This window comes from Notechis scutatus, chromosome 1 (genome assembly GCF_049901735.1).
Source record: "Notechis scutatus isolate UNSWTSFEM ecotype Mainland chromosome 1, rNotScu1.2, whole genome shotgun sequence".
Lineage (NCBI taxonomy): Eukaryota > Metazoa > Chordata > Lepidosauria > Squamata > Elapidae > Notechis > Notechis scutatus.
In genome coordinates, this window is record NC_142009.1 from 209,995,005 (window position 1) to 210,011,624 (window position 16,620).

Consider the following 16,620-nt stretch of genomic DNA (forward strand, 5'->3'; position numbering starts at 1 on the left):
CTGGTCATAGAAAACAGAAGGAATTAGACTAGCTGTAACTCCCTTCCTTTTCACTCCACATCTTCAAGAAAAAGTAGTGTGCTGAGGGTCTACTTACCAGTCAGACTACAGAAAATTTGTCGGGGGGGGGGGTGGTTTTTAAAACATTCTTGAAACAGAATAATTTTCGGTCGGAAACAACAACAAAACCTATTCTGTTCTCACCCACTGAAAAGTTTTCTTAAGTGACAATCAGTTTTCAAAACATTTCTCTCTGTCCACCCCCCCTCCCCCCAAAAAAAGGAGGGAGGAAAAAACAGAAGTGTTTTTAGATTAAGTAAATCTGGGTTGCACAGCCCACAGATTATAAAACAAAGAGAACAACTCGTCTCTTTTATGGTACATTTCTTTCAATGAACACATCTCCCTTATGACATTTTCCTAATGTTTTGATATAAAAAATACCTTGGGGACTCTTTTTGGTGAAGTTGCTAATACCTGACTTAGTTAGGAAGTCTAAACAACAGATTTGATGAACTTTGCAATCTATTTACCAATCACAAGCCCGGCTCGAACAACAACATTGTTCAGTTCTAATGTTTTACTTTACTCACAGGGATGATTACTAGCTTTGGGGAGGGAAGGGGAAAGGGCAGTTCATGCACTTCTCCAGGAAGTTGCCAAGGGTCAAGAGTGACTCAAAGGCACTCATACGCAGCCCACGTGCCTTTTAATTACAGTAATAATTATACAATGGTAAGATAAGAACATATGAAAAACGCACATACATTCCAAAGCTCAACAAATGTACCCAGATTAATGTAGAATCTTTTCAGTATAAAATACACATTGAAGTTCCACATCAACATTTCTCAGAGCATGTGGAAAGTTTACCAGCATGCCAGTATTTTGAGGGGGGGGACCACATTCAACCCCTCAGTGATCAGTGTTAAGGATAAAAGATTTAAAATACAGGATACACAGCTATGGATAAAGGCAATTCTTCCATTCTTTACCATAGTAGCATGTTTGGTGATTAACATCTTTTTAAAATTATCCTTCTGTTTTTAAACACTGGGTAAGCAGAAAAAAATTCAAAAGAAGCAACCCAGTCAGAAGCACCAAAATAAATCTGTATTGTGAGAGCCACAAAGAAGTTCTGTCTTTTGATGTTTTATAGAACTTACAGCTGCTTCTTAATTTTATTTCTGATTAGTTTTCCATAAACTAGGAGAGAAGAAAAATTAAAGTGTTAAAATGTTGTTAGCTTATTTTTGAAGACTCATTAATTAACACGTGCACACAAACACACAAATGAACAACCTGGTGTTGAATTAATGAGTCTGGCTTGTCAGGCCTTTTCAAGAAAACTGCTTCGAACAGCTTATAAGAGAGGTGCCTATAATAAGGAAAGAAGAGTTTTGGAGGTTATGCCACTGAGTCCATTTTTCTACAATATTTCGTTAGCCAACTAAATCATAGTTCCTCTTTCTTAGTATTAGCACATAACCGAGAACTTTCATAACTGTGAGGGTAACTGTTGGCACAGTTGCACTGAGCTGAAGCTATTTTGGCTTCCATACTCTATGTAAATTCTGGATAATTCGTTTCTACTGCATACTCGTAATAAGAAACGGTTTCTTAAACTGAAAGCATTTTGCAGATTTAATAGCAGTAAAAAAAATCAACAGAGTGAAGCTGATATGTCTGAAGTTCAAAGGAAAAGGATGTGGAGTTGTTTCGGTTGTATATATTTCATTTTATATAAATGTTCATCTTGATTAACATTGCCATTCTTATTATCTCACATGTAAACCTTGTATGAGATGGTCAATCAATCACAATAGAGCTGGAAGGTACTATGGAAATCTTCGAGTCCAACCCCCTGCGGAAGCAGGCGATCCTATACCATTTCAGACAAGTGACTGTCCAGCCTTTCCTTAAAAATCTCCAGTGTTGAAGCACCCACAACTTCTGAAGGCAAAGCTGCTCCAGTGGTTAATTGTCCTCACTGTTAGGAAGTTGCTCCTTAGTTCCAGGTTGCTTCTCACCTTGATTAGTTTCCATCCATGGTTTCTTGTCCTGCCTACAGTTGCTTTGGTAAATAAGTTGACTCCCTCCTCTTTGTGGCAACCTTTCAAATACAGAATACTGCTATCATGTCCCAACCAGTCCTTCTTTTCTCTGAACTAGCCAAACCCAAATCCTGCAACCATTCTTAATTTGTTGTAGTCTCCAGGCCTTTAATCATCTTAGTTGCTCTTCTTTGCACTTTTTCCAAAGTCTCAATGTCTTTTTTGTAACGGGTGACCAAAATGTATGCAGTATTCCAGGTGTGGCCTTACTATGGTTTTATAAAACGGTACTAATAATTCATTTTGATTCTGTACCTCTGTTTATACAACCAAGGATTGTATTAGCGTGTTTTTTTTTAAATGGTGCTGCACACTTCTGGCTCATATTTCAGTCATCGTCCACTAGGACTCGACTCGAAGATCAAGGTCAACATAGTGTTGTTCAACTGCCTTTATTTTACTCACCTCACCTATTGGAGACTGCATTACTTTTTATTCCCCTTTTTATAGGTCAGACGATTTCTCACTGGTGTATATAACTGAAAACTATCACTTTTTAAACATTTCATTTCATTGCTGTAGAATTTCATAGAATTCAGCATTTCAAGATACTTATTTTACAAGACTTAATTTAGTGTATGATTTGTTTCAGTTGGACATTTTAATTGTTTCATACCACAGGAGCATTAGATAAAACTCCTAATTAAAATAATGTTTCTGATCAGAAGTTAATTCACTGTAAATCCGGGCAGAGAATTTCACGATCCCTTTTGTCTTCCCAAGCGTATAAATAAACAATGATTAATGGTAAAGCTAGTTAATTTTATCTAAAACCAAAAGGAAGATGCTTTGAAATTGGTATAGACTAAAATTCATACAGTATTCTCAATTTATTTTAAAGGATATCTAAAATGGATGTTAGCTAGCCCACTCAATCTTCTCACATATTTTTCTGTATTCTTTAGTGTTCTACTCTAGTTCCCTCACAGAAGATGGAAAACAGTTTAATGTTGGTTTACTAACGTCTTGAATCACATTTGTAATCATACCATAATTTCCTATTCTTAAGATGCTGCCTACCATCTGTAATTAAACAGGGCTTTCTTTTAACTGTACAGGGCTTTCTTTTAACTGTAATATTGAACTGAATTTAATCTACATAGGACTGAAGAATAAATGTATCCACTGCTCATTCTCAGCCTGTTAAACTATAGTTTAAAACACCAAGTAGGGGAAAAAGACCATTGTCATCGGCTATTCAACTTTTTTATAGGAAGGCCTCTAGAGCGTAACTTCCTTGTTAATGAGATGAGATTTGCATTACTAACCATGAAATGTTCTTACCTAGATTTGATTTAATGGTAAAATGTTGAGATTTAGTAGAACATTTTATAGAGGTAACATCAATCAATTGCTCTCTTTCCTACCATAGCTCTGCTATAAGATAATGAGCCAGATCTCCAGAAACAATAGTAAAGACTATTGTTTGCAACTCAACAAGAATAGTTCTCAGGTCCAAAGGAAGCATTAACATGTTCATTTAGCAGAGTTTCCCTGAGGATTTTTTTTTAATTCAGCTGCTGTAAATATTTAACATTTTGAAAGAACCATATTTTACTTACATGGCAAATAAGTATCATATATTTTTAGGTATTGGACAACTTAGCAAAAAGTAATATCATCACTATCCCAATTTCCCAATTTACAGTACTTAATTTATATAAATATTGATTACAAATTATACCATAATCTCTAGCAGGAGTAATTGGAACATGAATAGTATAAAAATGTGTCCAGTTTTTGCAAATATAATTAATTCTGAAATATTAGACTATAATTCTGTTTTCTGAATTCACACAAGTAATTTTTACTTTATAAATTGCTCTTAATTTGTTTAGCAACAACAAATTGATTATCAAGGAAAAAGAAATCCAACTTTATACTTTGGTTTTATTTGGAGTTCAGAATTGTCATAAGAGAAAAAAATAGTCAGTTTCAAAATGTTTTACAAACACAGAAAGAAAATAAAAGAAAGAAAGAAGAAAGAAAGAAAGAAAGAAGAAAGAAAGAAAGAAAGAAAGAAAGAAAGAAAGAAAGAAAGAAAGAAAAAGAAAGAAAAAGAAAGAAAGAAAGAAAGAAAGAAAGAAAGAAAGCTTTCTATTTCCTTCATAGCAAATATAAGTACATTTACAAAGTTCTCTTTTATAGGTTGTTCTTGTCATACAACCATAATTGAGCCCAGAATTATGATTGTATGTTGTTACAGTCATCAGTCAATGCATCAACATGATTAATTTTTTTGCAACAGTTGTTAAGTGAACATGGCAGTTGTTGTGTGCTGACCAGTTGGCAGAAATACTTACAGAACTGTTCAATCTATCTTTAACACATGCCATCATCCAACAATGCCTGAAGGCTGCAACCATCATCCCCGTTCCCCAAAAAAACAAATATAAACACTCTCAATGACTATAGTCTCATAGCGTTAACAAGATCCATTATGAAGGTTTTTGAGCGACTAATTTCAAAGTACGTCAGAGACTGCCTCCCGCCCTCCTTTGATCAACATCAGCTTGCTTATAGAGCAAACCGATCTACAGAGGATGCTGTGGCCATCACACTTCATAGAGCACTAAGTCATTTGGAGAACAAACAGAGTTATGTGAGGATGCTCTTTGGGGACTACAGCTCTGAGTTTAACACTATCATCCCAGGTATACTAGTAACCAAACTGCAGATCCCCACCCCCACGTGCTCCTGGATTAAGAACTTTTTGACAAACAGACCACAGTCTGTTAGACTTGGCCCCCACCTTTCTTCCACTATTACACTCAGTACTGGTTCCCCCCAGGGTTGTGTCTTGAGCCCCCTGCTATATGCCTTGTATACCTTTGACTGGTCACCAAGCCACACAACATAAAGTTCACACATCATAAAGTTTGCAGACGACACAACCATGATTGCTCTCATCTCCGGAAAGGATGAGACGGCATATAGGGCAGAAGTAGAGAACCTGTCTGTCTGGTGTTCACAGAACAATCCGTCACTGAATGTCCATAAAACCAAAGAACTGATTATGGACTTCAGGAAACATGGACAGGACCACGCCCCACTTATCATCAATGGAGAACAAGTGGAAGCTCTCCCTACGATCAGATTCCTTGGCATCCATATTTCAGCTGATATCTCTTGATCCCCTAACACCAAAGCCATAGTGAAGAAGGCTCAGCAGCAGCTGCACTTCCTGCGGGTTCTCAGGAAAAACAGTCTGGATAAAAAGCTGTTGCTGGCTTTCTATAAAGCCTCTGTGGAGAGCACTCTGTCTGGGTGTGTGGTATGCAGGCTCCACAGCTGAGGACAGGAAAACTACAGAGGGTGATAAACACAGTTCAAAAGATCATTGGTTATCCTCTGCCCTCCCTGGAAGACTTAGCCAGGTCAAAAGCAGAATCAAGGCCATCATAGAAGACCCCTCACACCCTGGCAATTATCTTTTTGACCTGCTGCCGTCTGGATGGCGCTTTAGGTCGATAAAATCCCACACCACTAGACTAACAAATAGTTTCTTTCCCTGGGCCATCCAAATCGCAAATAAACACAAAGTCACTACCTTATTAAGATGTGAAAAGATGTGAAATCTCAATACCCCATTCAGATGTATAATAACATATTACAGTACAATCCAACTCTTGTGTATTATACTCGGCAAAGCATCACAGTCAGTGTTGGATGTATATTATATTGTACTCTCTAATTGCAAATGGAGACGTGGGTACTCTATTTTTCTTATCTTCATTTTTAAGTGCTCTGGTTTTATTGTATTGCGAACAGTTGCTGGGGTGCATCTACAGTTTCGTTGTACTTGCACAATGACAATAAAGTAGTTCTTCCTCTTCTTCTTCTTCTTCACCTCAACATGTAATAATGCCATGACTGGTCATAAAACTGACCCATCCAGCATGTCGTCATGTGACTGAGGGGACAACGCAATCATTTATGATAGATGGAAATTCTTCATACTCTATAAAGCACCCGCTTCGTGGCCTTTATTACTTTGATGAGTTGTAAAATGGCCCATCATTAAGCTAGGACTACATGTTCAAAAAAAACCCTCACTTTTTTCTATTATACAATTTCTTTTAATCATGAAAATCACAGTGTTTTCTGTTTCATGCAAAAAGTCTAGAACAGGCTTCTAAACATAGATACTGTTTTTTCTTTCATCAAAGAGGTTAATTTAGCCATTTTCGCATCATCTTCACTAGTCATTCTGTTGTAGGTGGTATTGATCTTTTGCAATTTTGGACATATAAGTTTTGCTAAAGTTATCATACATAAAAACAAAGTTCCATGTTTTTTTAATTGCTTGCCCATTAGTCCAAAAAGAAAAGTTTCTTTTTCAGTTGTACTTCAATCATAAAAATTTTCTGAATCAATGCACATATTTGTATCCAAAATACTTACACAGCCATAAAACATGATAAAGTGTCCTTTCATACTGTTCACATTTTCAGCAATGATTCAAAGTATCTTTATACATTATATACCAATTTCTCTGGTGACAAATCCCAATGACATATCTTATAAAAATATCTTTAAGACTGGGACATAAAGTAAATTTCAGTCCTTTCAAACATGCATTTTCAAAGTTCAAAAACATAAAATATTTTATCCACTATAAACTTTCTGCTAATTGTACATAAGAAAACCATTGACAAGAATATCCTTCTGTTATCAAATGGATTTCATTTTACAATCTTTTTGAAAAAAATCTAGTACATCTCAGTAGATTAACTATTTGGACTTATTAATATATTGGTATTTTGGACCAAAATATGAGTTTATATTTATTCACCTTTATATTTATTCACCTTTACAATTGATCTGTTCACACATGTGTCAAAATCAGTCTTCGCCTTCATGTATACACTGTTTTTGTAGAGAGAAAGAAATAGAAAAAGGTGTGGGAGAAGAAGAAAGGGGTACGTAATCACTTTTGTTCTGGTCATATCTTCTGCTTATTGTTTACACCTTCCTATACAGTCAAATGTCAACAGGTTACATCCTTGATAGAAAAATGATTGTTCATTCTCATTTTAAGTTTTAATTCATTTGGATTTCAAATCCTAATAGTCCCAGTTAGCATGTTAAATGGCACGAGATTATAATAACAAGAGAATTTCTAAAGATTCCATCAAATTATCTACCTTTGTCTGATGTTATATGCTTTCAGATATTAAATACAATATAAAACTATACCGGTAGTTACCAAGTTCCTCTGCATTTTATGTAATAAAGTGAAAAAGTACCCATTCTATATTTGCTTTAAAGGTAGCAAAAATAATAATAACTATAACACATTTTCTTTGCTATATTCTTATTTTTCTTTCTTTACTCTCTTTTCTTTTCCACATTTTTTCTTTTTATTCTTTTCTTTTTTAATTATTAGTTTTTGTTATCTTTTTAATTGTGATGTTTAATAAAATTATTATAAAAATAAAACAATAAAAAACATGGAACTTCATGACTGACAATATTTTCAAGATCAAAGACTTCAGATTGCAGATGATGAAATTGAATAAACTGCCATGAAACACTCTGAGATAAATACAAATTTTTTAAAAACTTGTTTCAAGAGAACCAGGTTTATGTGGACTTACAAAAGCATGGAAAATGCTGCTCTTTTTCAAATACCAATAATACTTAAAATGGATCCAAGCTTATGCTTAGATTCTTTTTTTTTTTTTTAAACAAGTTTTATTAATTTTTAAAACACACAAATTATCATTATTCATTACATGTTTAAACCTTTTTCATTGTAAATTTAACAAGTCAGATAAATTATGATTCTGTTTTAAACCATTTCCATATAACATACCAAAACCTCTTATTCAATTTCTCTTTACTTCTCTTTACTCTTATTCAATATCATTATTATTATTTCATCTATTTCTTTCTGACTTAGTTACCATTATTCTCATTCTATATTTCTATAAGTTTTTACTAATTCTCCCCCAAAAAACATATACACACAACACACAAAACATACAAAAAATCTTTTTGGAAAGTAACTTGGACCCAGGTGTCTCTCTCTTCATGGACTTCAATTATATTCATGCTCATCTTACATATCATTACTTATTTTATTTACCATTCTAAGTCTTCTATATTAACTTCTCCACATATTTCACCCTTCTTAATTCTATCTTAATTAATCATCTTAGTTTGAATCATTATATTTGTATCTTTTGTCCATTTTTATCATCCCTTTGTCTCATTCCTTATAAAAAGGAAGAAAATAAGTTTCTCCTGAAATCATTAATCAGAGTATGATGCCTTTCTATCCCCCCTAAGTTAGTCAAATTAATCTTTAAAATAATATCCAATACCCAATCCGATTTTGCTTGGTATATTCTATCTAACTAATACATCCAAAATAATTAAGTACATAATTAGACAATAAATCCAAATATTAAAAAAAGATACTATAATAAAAATTTTATAATAACATCAATACCATAATCTTATTAAACTCTTTAATTAAAACAGTATTCTAAACCTCCCTATTATTAAATTTTAAAGCCAATTATTTTTAAACATTTTAACATTTTAATCTCTTATCAACTCTTAAGCCATTACAATACTACCATCTCATCTTATGTACCTTGCAAAATCTTTTTTTTTTAAAAATTATACTTTATCCATTATCCATAAAAATTTCTTTTTCCATTTAATTTCAAAACATTGTAGCTTTTCTCCACCTTTTCCCTTTCTTTCTTCTCCCAACAAACCTTTCTACCCCTTCTTCTAACCTCTGCCTTACCGCTTCCCTTCTCTGTCGTATTCCTTTTCCCTTTTGTTTACTATCATCATATTGGTTTTGCACCTTATTTTTCCCTTTCTTAAATGTTTTTTTAAATCTTAAGTCCTTTAGTTTTCTTCTTTTCTCTCTTCCTTCTTTCTTGATCAAATTCTGAGATTCATTAAAAATGGCTCCTTCCTTTCTTTCTTGTTCCTCTGCTGTCTTCATCTGTTGTAATGTTTGTTGATAGTTAGTAGCGCCATTTCTAAAAAAAAGGAAAGCTTCTTCCACACCATCTTTACCTTTTTTTTTTGCTTGTTCATATTCTTTTCTTAGTTCCTCAACAGAAAGAGCCATTATAAATCTTTTCTTTTCTTTTCCCTTTCTTTCTTCTTACAACAACCAGAATATTCAAAAGAAAATAAAAAAATAAAACAGTCCCAAAGTTATCAGTCAGTCCAAACCAAGGCAGAGTTCTCACTTTCTCCTTCTGGGGTAATATCAATCAAAGAGAAAGAAAGTCCAAATCTGTTTAAAATCTTATTGCAATATCTTCTAGTCTTCAAATCCTTAAGGCATCTGCTCCAACAAAGTCTTAGCATACAAATATTTTCTTTTTAATCCTCTCTCTTCCCACTCATCGCTAAAACCAATTTTCACCTAAAAAAATAGGTTTCTTAATATCCAGTTATTTATTCCGTGGAAAAGAGGGAAAGCTATCCTTTCAGCACCATCCAACAGCCGCTTTTTTCCTCTTCTGGCAGGTATTATTCAGAAAGTCATACTTTTCAGGAATTTTATTAAATATGTCTTAGAGTCCTAGGAGCCAAGAAAAACTTTCTCCTCTCAAGCACTTTCTCCACTTCCTCCTGCGCATTCTTACCCGGCTGCCAGCTTCTTTGTGGCGGCCATTACGGACCGCCGCTGCACCTCCTGGGAAAAGGGGTTCTACCGGCCGGGAGGGGGTCTGCAACACCCCCAAACCCCTCTCGGATCCCCTACTTCCTTCAGCTGCCCCTGCAGGGCAGCTCCCCGCACCCGTCTGGGTGGAGCCCCAAAGCGACTAGCGCGGCAGGGGATCGCGGCGGCTTCTGCAAATCCCTGCCGCTCATGGCCGAAGCCGACAAACCGGAAGTCCCCGCTTAGATTCTTTTTAAGTATGCTCGATTTCAAAGTTATAAATAACCCATATAATTAATCGCATACAAAATGTGAGAAAATCAGCTAAAGAAACAGTAAGTGATAAGAGGGGGAATAGGATATTGTGCTTTATGTTAAAAATTAGCCTTAAGGCAATATAAACATACATACATACATACATACATACACACACACACACACACACACACACACACACACACAAACAGACACAGCTGGGAAGTTGTGCTTCTCAGAATGGAAATCACATTGAGAAAAACAAACAGGAATTTATTTTTCATTGAATCAGGCTATTGTCCACTGGTCCAATTAATTATGTTTAATTAATTATGTTTAATTAATTAAAAACAACTTTAAAGGTAGTCCTCCAGCTGAAGCACCCGCTTACATCACATGTCCGGTGGAGGTGCCACTTACCGTCTTTGGTCCTGATCTCATTTGCTTCCTGCTCTGAAGTCCTTTAGTTTCACATGTACTTCTTTTCTCTCTTCCTTCTTTCTTGATCAAATTCTGAGAGTTCATTAAAAATGGCTCCTTCCTTTCTTTCTTGTTCCTCTGCTGTCTTCATCTGTTGTAATGTTTGTTGATAGTTAGTAGCGCCATTTCTAAAAAAAAGGAAAGCTTCTTCCACACCATCTTTACCTTTTTTTGCTTGTTCATATTCTTTTCTTAGTTCCTCAACAGAAAGAGCCATTATAAATCTTTTCTTTTCTTTTCCCTTTCTTTCTTCTTACAACAACCAGAATATTCAAAAGAAAATAAAAAAATAAAACAGTCCCAAAGTTATCAGTCAGTCAAACCAAGGCAGAGTTCTCACTTTCTCCTTCTGGGGTAATATCAATCAAAGAGAAAGAAAGTCCAAATCTGTTTAAAATCTTATTGCAATATCTTCTAGTCTTCAAATCCTTAAGGCATCTGCTCCAACAAAGTCTTAGCATACAAATATTTTCTTTTTAATCCTCTCTCTTCCCACTCATCGCTTAAAACCAATTTTCACCTAAAAAAATAGGTTTCTTAATATCCAGTTATTTATTCCGTAGGGAAAAGAGGGAAAGCTATCCTTTCAGCACCATCCAACAGCCGCTTTTTTCCTCTTCTGGCAGGTATTATTCAGAAAGTCATACTTTTCAGGAATTTTATTAAATATGTCTTAGAGTCCTAGGAGCCAAGAAAAACTTTCTCCTCTCAAGCACTTTCTCCACTTCCTCCTGCGCATTCTTACCCGGCTGCCAGCTTCTTTGTGGCGGCCATTACGGACCGCCGCTGCACTCCTGGGAAAAGGGGTTCTACCGGCCGGGAGGGGGTCTGCAACACCCCCAAACCCCTCTCCGGATCCCCCTACCTTCAGCTGCCCCTGCAGTGTGCCTAGCTCGCACCCGTCTGGGTCGGAGCCCCAAAGCGACTAGCGCGGCAGGGGATCGCGGCGGCCGCTCAAATCCCTGCCGCTCGCGAAGCCGACAAACCGGAAGTCCCCGCTTAGATTCTTTTTAAGTATGCTCGATTTCAAAGTTATAAATAACCCATATAATTAATCGCATACAAAATGTAAGAAAATCAGCTAAAGAAACAGTTAAGTGATAAGAGGGGGGGAATAGGATATTGTGCTTTATGTTAAAAATTAGCCTTAAGGCAATATAAACATACATACATACATACATACATACATACACACACACACACACACACAAACACACACACACACACAAACAGACACAGCTGGGAAGTTGTGCTTCTCAGAATGGAAATCACATTGAGAAAAACAAACAGGAATTTATTTTTCATTGAATCAGGCTATTGTCCACTGGTCCAATTAATTATGTTTAATTAATTATGTTTAATTAATTAAAAACAACTTTAAAGGTATTTGTTTCCTAACTAAAGAAGTGAAGGTTTAAAAATATATTGAAAAATTTGTGTTTGAGAAAACTGATTGAAAGTGATTCATCACTAAGTGGGGACTGTGGGTTTGATCTTGCAATTCAGATTTGTTGCCGAAAGATGTTTATATAGATCTTACCAGGCTGCCGTCCTGCGGTTAAAATAGAAAGTGTTGACTAATATTTGGATAACTGAAATTTTCATTTGAAAATTGAAACTGAACACTATTTGACAATTGAACATAGGGCATTTTGTTATGGCCTCCTTTCAATATCACTTCAACTTGAAAACCCTAGCTTAATTAAGAGTGACACAAACAAGCGGTTATTCCATCTGTTCAGTTTACAAGTACAAACGGTGTGTGCGCCCAAGCAGATCACAGGTAGTCCACGACACTGCAACAGTCATAAGTATTAGTCAGTTGCCAAGCATCTGAATGTTGATCATGTGACCATGGGGATGCTGCCATGGTCATAAGCGTGGAAACTGTCATAGGTCACTTTTTCAGGGCAGTTGTAACTCAGATGGTCACTGAACTGTTGTAGATTGAGGACTACCTGTACACATTTTTAAGGATGCCTTATTAACATCCTTGGACATTTGTTTGATCCCAGAGATTTGAATTATCGAACAATATGCTCCAAATCCTGCCTAAAAACCAGTCCTCCAGCTTGCAGCCATTGAAGCACCCCATGCTTCACATCACATGCTTCCGGCATTTGGCAGGTGCCATGCACTTACACCGGTCATAGCAATCTGGTCACATGATCTCAATTTGCAGCCTTCACAACTGACTTCTGAAAATCAAAACCAATAGAGAAGTCACAATTTGCAAGTCACGTGACATGCTTAACTACCACAGTGATTCACTTAATGAATACAGATGGACTGATGTCGTGTTTCATTGTTTTTGTCCGTGTCGCTTAGTGATGGAGTTGCTGGTCCTAATTGCAGTCGGTGAGGTCTACCTATATTTCTGTTTAACGCTTCCCAGAAATGAGATATAATGATCGGATCAGACATTATTTCTAACTCAATTCTGTTAGAAGTAATTTAACAGAAATATTGTAAGAAGTAATTTAACAGAAATATTCATTCTTAAGGAATAATTTTAAATATTCCTCCTTAATTATTTTATTTGACACTAAAAATGTATGTGGCTTCTTTTAAAAATTATCTGCAGATAGTCTTCAAGTTATAACCAGGACTGAGACTGAGATTTTGGTCATTAAGCAAGTTATCACTGGACCTATTTTATTTTTATTACAGTTGTTAAATGAATCATGCAGAGATTAAGTGAATTCAACTTCCTCAGTTGACTTCTGGCTTGTCAGAAGGTGGAAAGGTTGCAATCGTGACTGCAAGGCGCTGCAACTGTGATAAATGTCAGCTGGTTGCCAAGGGTCCAAATTGCAATCATGTGACCACACAGGTGGTGAGACAATCATAACTTTGGGGATATATCATAAGTTACTGTTTCCGAAGCTGTCATAACTTTTAACTATCATTAAACAAATGTTTGTAAGTCAGGAGTTACCTATAGCTATCTGCGTAATTAAATAACTGTTGCAAACAGAAATGAATCTTTGAGACAATTACTGATTTTGGTTTTATTGACAGCATCAACAAAGAGAGCATTGTCGACATTGAAGGTGTAATAAGAAAAGTGCCAAATAAAATTGGCAGCTGCACTCAGCAAGATGTTGAACTCCACATTCAGAGGGTAATATTTTTATCAGCAAATTAAAATGTGCCTTGACATCATTATTTCTTGTTACCATTTTGAGAGATAACTTCCCTAACTGCAGTCCTTTTGGTTTACATTTGTAAATAACACAAGAAATCCTTATTTATGCAGCAAATTCAATCAAAATAGAAAGCAAAAAGTAATTTTAGTTCCTAAGGCAATCCAGATTTGTTTTCACCTATTCTAAATTGGTTTCTAACAACGACAAAAAATATAGGCTGTTTTTCGGTAGATATGGCTAGTTCAGAACAGATATATGTAATCCAAATAAACATGTGCATCCCTCAGTACAAGCCACTAAAATTCCAGCTGTCTTTTAAACAAATTCAGAAAGTGTAATCGCTTTTCCTCTAGTAGAAATAATGGGAGAAGTCCAGACTCCGGGATTTTTTATATATTGCTTTCCTTATTAAAAGGGAAATGAAAGGCAAAGATGTAGGGAACCTTTTAGGAAGTTTGCAATATTGGAGGTGAATTATGAGCACACTTGCAAATTTGCTGCCTAGGTTCGGGCTTACATGTTCATAAAATGACTGACATGATGGGGATAGTCAGGCACTCAACATGTGAATTTGGGATGGTGAAGCAGCTTCATGCCAACTGCCAGCTCATAACACAGTTCTGTATTACTGTAATTTATCTTTGCCTCTTTTTCCCTGGACAAATTCAGTCATCTGTCATTGGAACAACAGACAGTTTTAAGAATATGTCAAGAGAGGGAAAAAAAGCTATTTATCAATTACTTATTGAAGCAGGCTCCTAAATATTTACTCACTTCGATTATGAACTTGTTTGTTTTTTCTTTTTTTCTTTCTTGCTGTTTTGTTCTTATACTTCCCCCAGAAGAGTCTTATATTATTAGTATATGAGTTTATGTTTATATTTTACATTTTAACAGGACAGGTCAGGCAGATTATAATTCTGATCAAGACCTTCACTTTCATTCAACTACAACAGTATTTATCTGTTCGTTTTTGCTACAACTGAAGCTGATTTTGTAGTTTCAAAACAGCTCAGTTCTTTCAGGCCCGTTATTTTTTAAGTGATTTAGTTGGGTTAATATCTTTTACAATACAGTTTTTGGATTTTATTTTAAAAATGCTATCTTGGTTCAATAATTCTGTTAGAAATATAAAAATTAACCAAATAAAGGTGGTCCTCAAGTTATGACGTGATGAAGCCTGCCATCATGGTTCTAATTCATGACAATCATAAAATGGGCTGGTCACCTGATTTTACAGCCATTGGTGTGTCAATCATTAGGAAAACATTGTGGTCATTAAGTGAACGTCTCTGTTGTTAACCAAACCAGTGGTTCACTGTGTAAATCTGATTTTCTATAAAAACATCATCAAACTTGGTCATGTGATCATGGAACACTGCAAACAGCTGTAAATGCTGAGCATCTGAAGTGTGGTCATGTGACTGTGAAGGGGGGGAATTGTCAAAACATCATATATAGGATGCAAGTACTCCCCAGGGTAAATCTGTTGGAATTTCAGTTACTAAACAACTGGTCATAAGTAAAGGGTTATCTGAACATGCATGTTGTATCTTTTTTTAAGACCTCCATAGTCTTTTAGCAATTGGCATGGCTTCATATTCCTTGAAGAACCACACCTCTCTAAATCACACTGTAGTTCCTTACAGTGCATTTATTAACTATTTATATACATCATGTCTCTTTCAGATATATGTAATCAGTTTGGCTGAACCGCGACTGCCCTTGCAGCTGGATGATGCCATTCGGCCAGAGGTTGAAGGAGAAGAGGTGAAGATGTGCTTTCTAATAAGTAACATTGTATTAAAAATAATAATTAGCCAAAGGCTTGAAATTTTAGTTGCTATTAATAATACTGTTATGTTGAATCCTGAATGTTGGCCCATCCAACATTATCTGCTTCCTAGTTCTTAAATATGGGAAATAATTTTACTGATCGATAATACATAGGGACCTGGCCTTAAGCAATGTGTAGTATGCCAAGATTTTGTGCATAGAATATGCTCCATATTTATCTCTTAGTAATATAGAAATGTTCTCACAATTACTGTCACTTTATAAACTGAACAGGACTTAGGTTAATAAGGGAAATTTTATAGATATCCATATCCAGAATGGCCCTGAAATCCAGAAATCTAAGTTTAAAGGGGACTTGATTAACCTTATGGGAAATGTTTATCTGAATTTTCTTCTATTTGTGTTCATAGAGCAACCGCAAAAACGACAGTACTAGTTTTTTTCAAAATTAAAATGATTGAAAACTAACCCTAAGAAATATTCTCACTATCCAGAGGACAGTGGTTGAAAAAAGGTTTAGGCTTGGATTATTCTTAAAAGCTAAGAAAAAAACAATGTCTGAGGCAAGTGTCAACAGCATTAAGTGTCATTGTGGGATCTTAGGCACAGTGAGGATTTTTGTTGTTGTTGTTTTAAAACATTTCAAATGACCAAAACCTCATGAGAATGCTGAAATATAGTGCAATCTCTTTTCACCTGCAAAATCGCAAAAAAGTGTAGTCAGTAATTTGTACATTCAGTATTGACATTGGTTCATAATCCAAGATGTTGCAGGTACTAGCTTGCAACACATGCTTTAAGATGGGAGTGGGGAAAATGTGCCCCTTCAGATACTGTTGAACTGTATTTAATTTGTCCCAGTCAATATGAGCAGTGATAAGGCTTGCTGGCAATTGTAGGCCATTAACGGATCTTAATTAGTGGAGAAATATTTTGCTAACAGGTTTGTCATCTGGCTTTTTTTTTTTTTTTTAATTTTTGTTGCCAGAGTTTGATTCTGGTGTCTGTTTAAAAGGACCTTTAAAACCTGGTTGTTCCCTTAAGCCTTCGGTTAAGTTGGGTAGTGAGCCCCTGGTAGAAATGCTGTCTATTTGAGAGATGGCATTGGTTTTTATTTCTTCCTGATATTTATTTTTCTTTTTAAAATTTGTTTTTAATAATCTGCACTATCAGAATTGCTATA

At 35.4% G+C, this 16,620-nt stretch overlaps 1 protein-coding gene across 1 annotated transcript in view; it reads left to right on the top strand.

Annotated features, from left to right (window-relative positions):
• DARS1 (aspartyl-tRNA synthetase 1) overlaps positions 1-16,620 on the top strand; it is a 56,350-nt gene that overhangs the window by 16,825 nt on the left and 22,905 nt on the right. The window contains exons 5-6 of the mRNA XM_026665367.2: positions 13,513-13,615; positions 15,330-15,410. Of these exons, the coding sequence (XP_026521152.2) occupies positions 13,513-13,615; positions 15,330-15,410 (184 nt within the window). The remainder of the gene's footprint in view (positions 1-13,512; positions 13,616-15,329; positions 15,411-16,620) is intronic.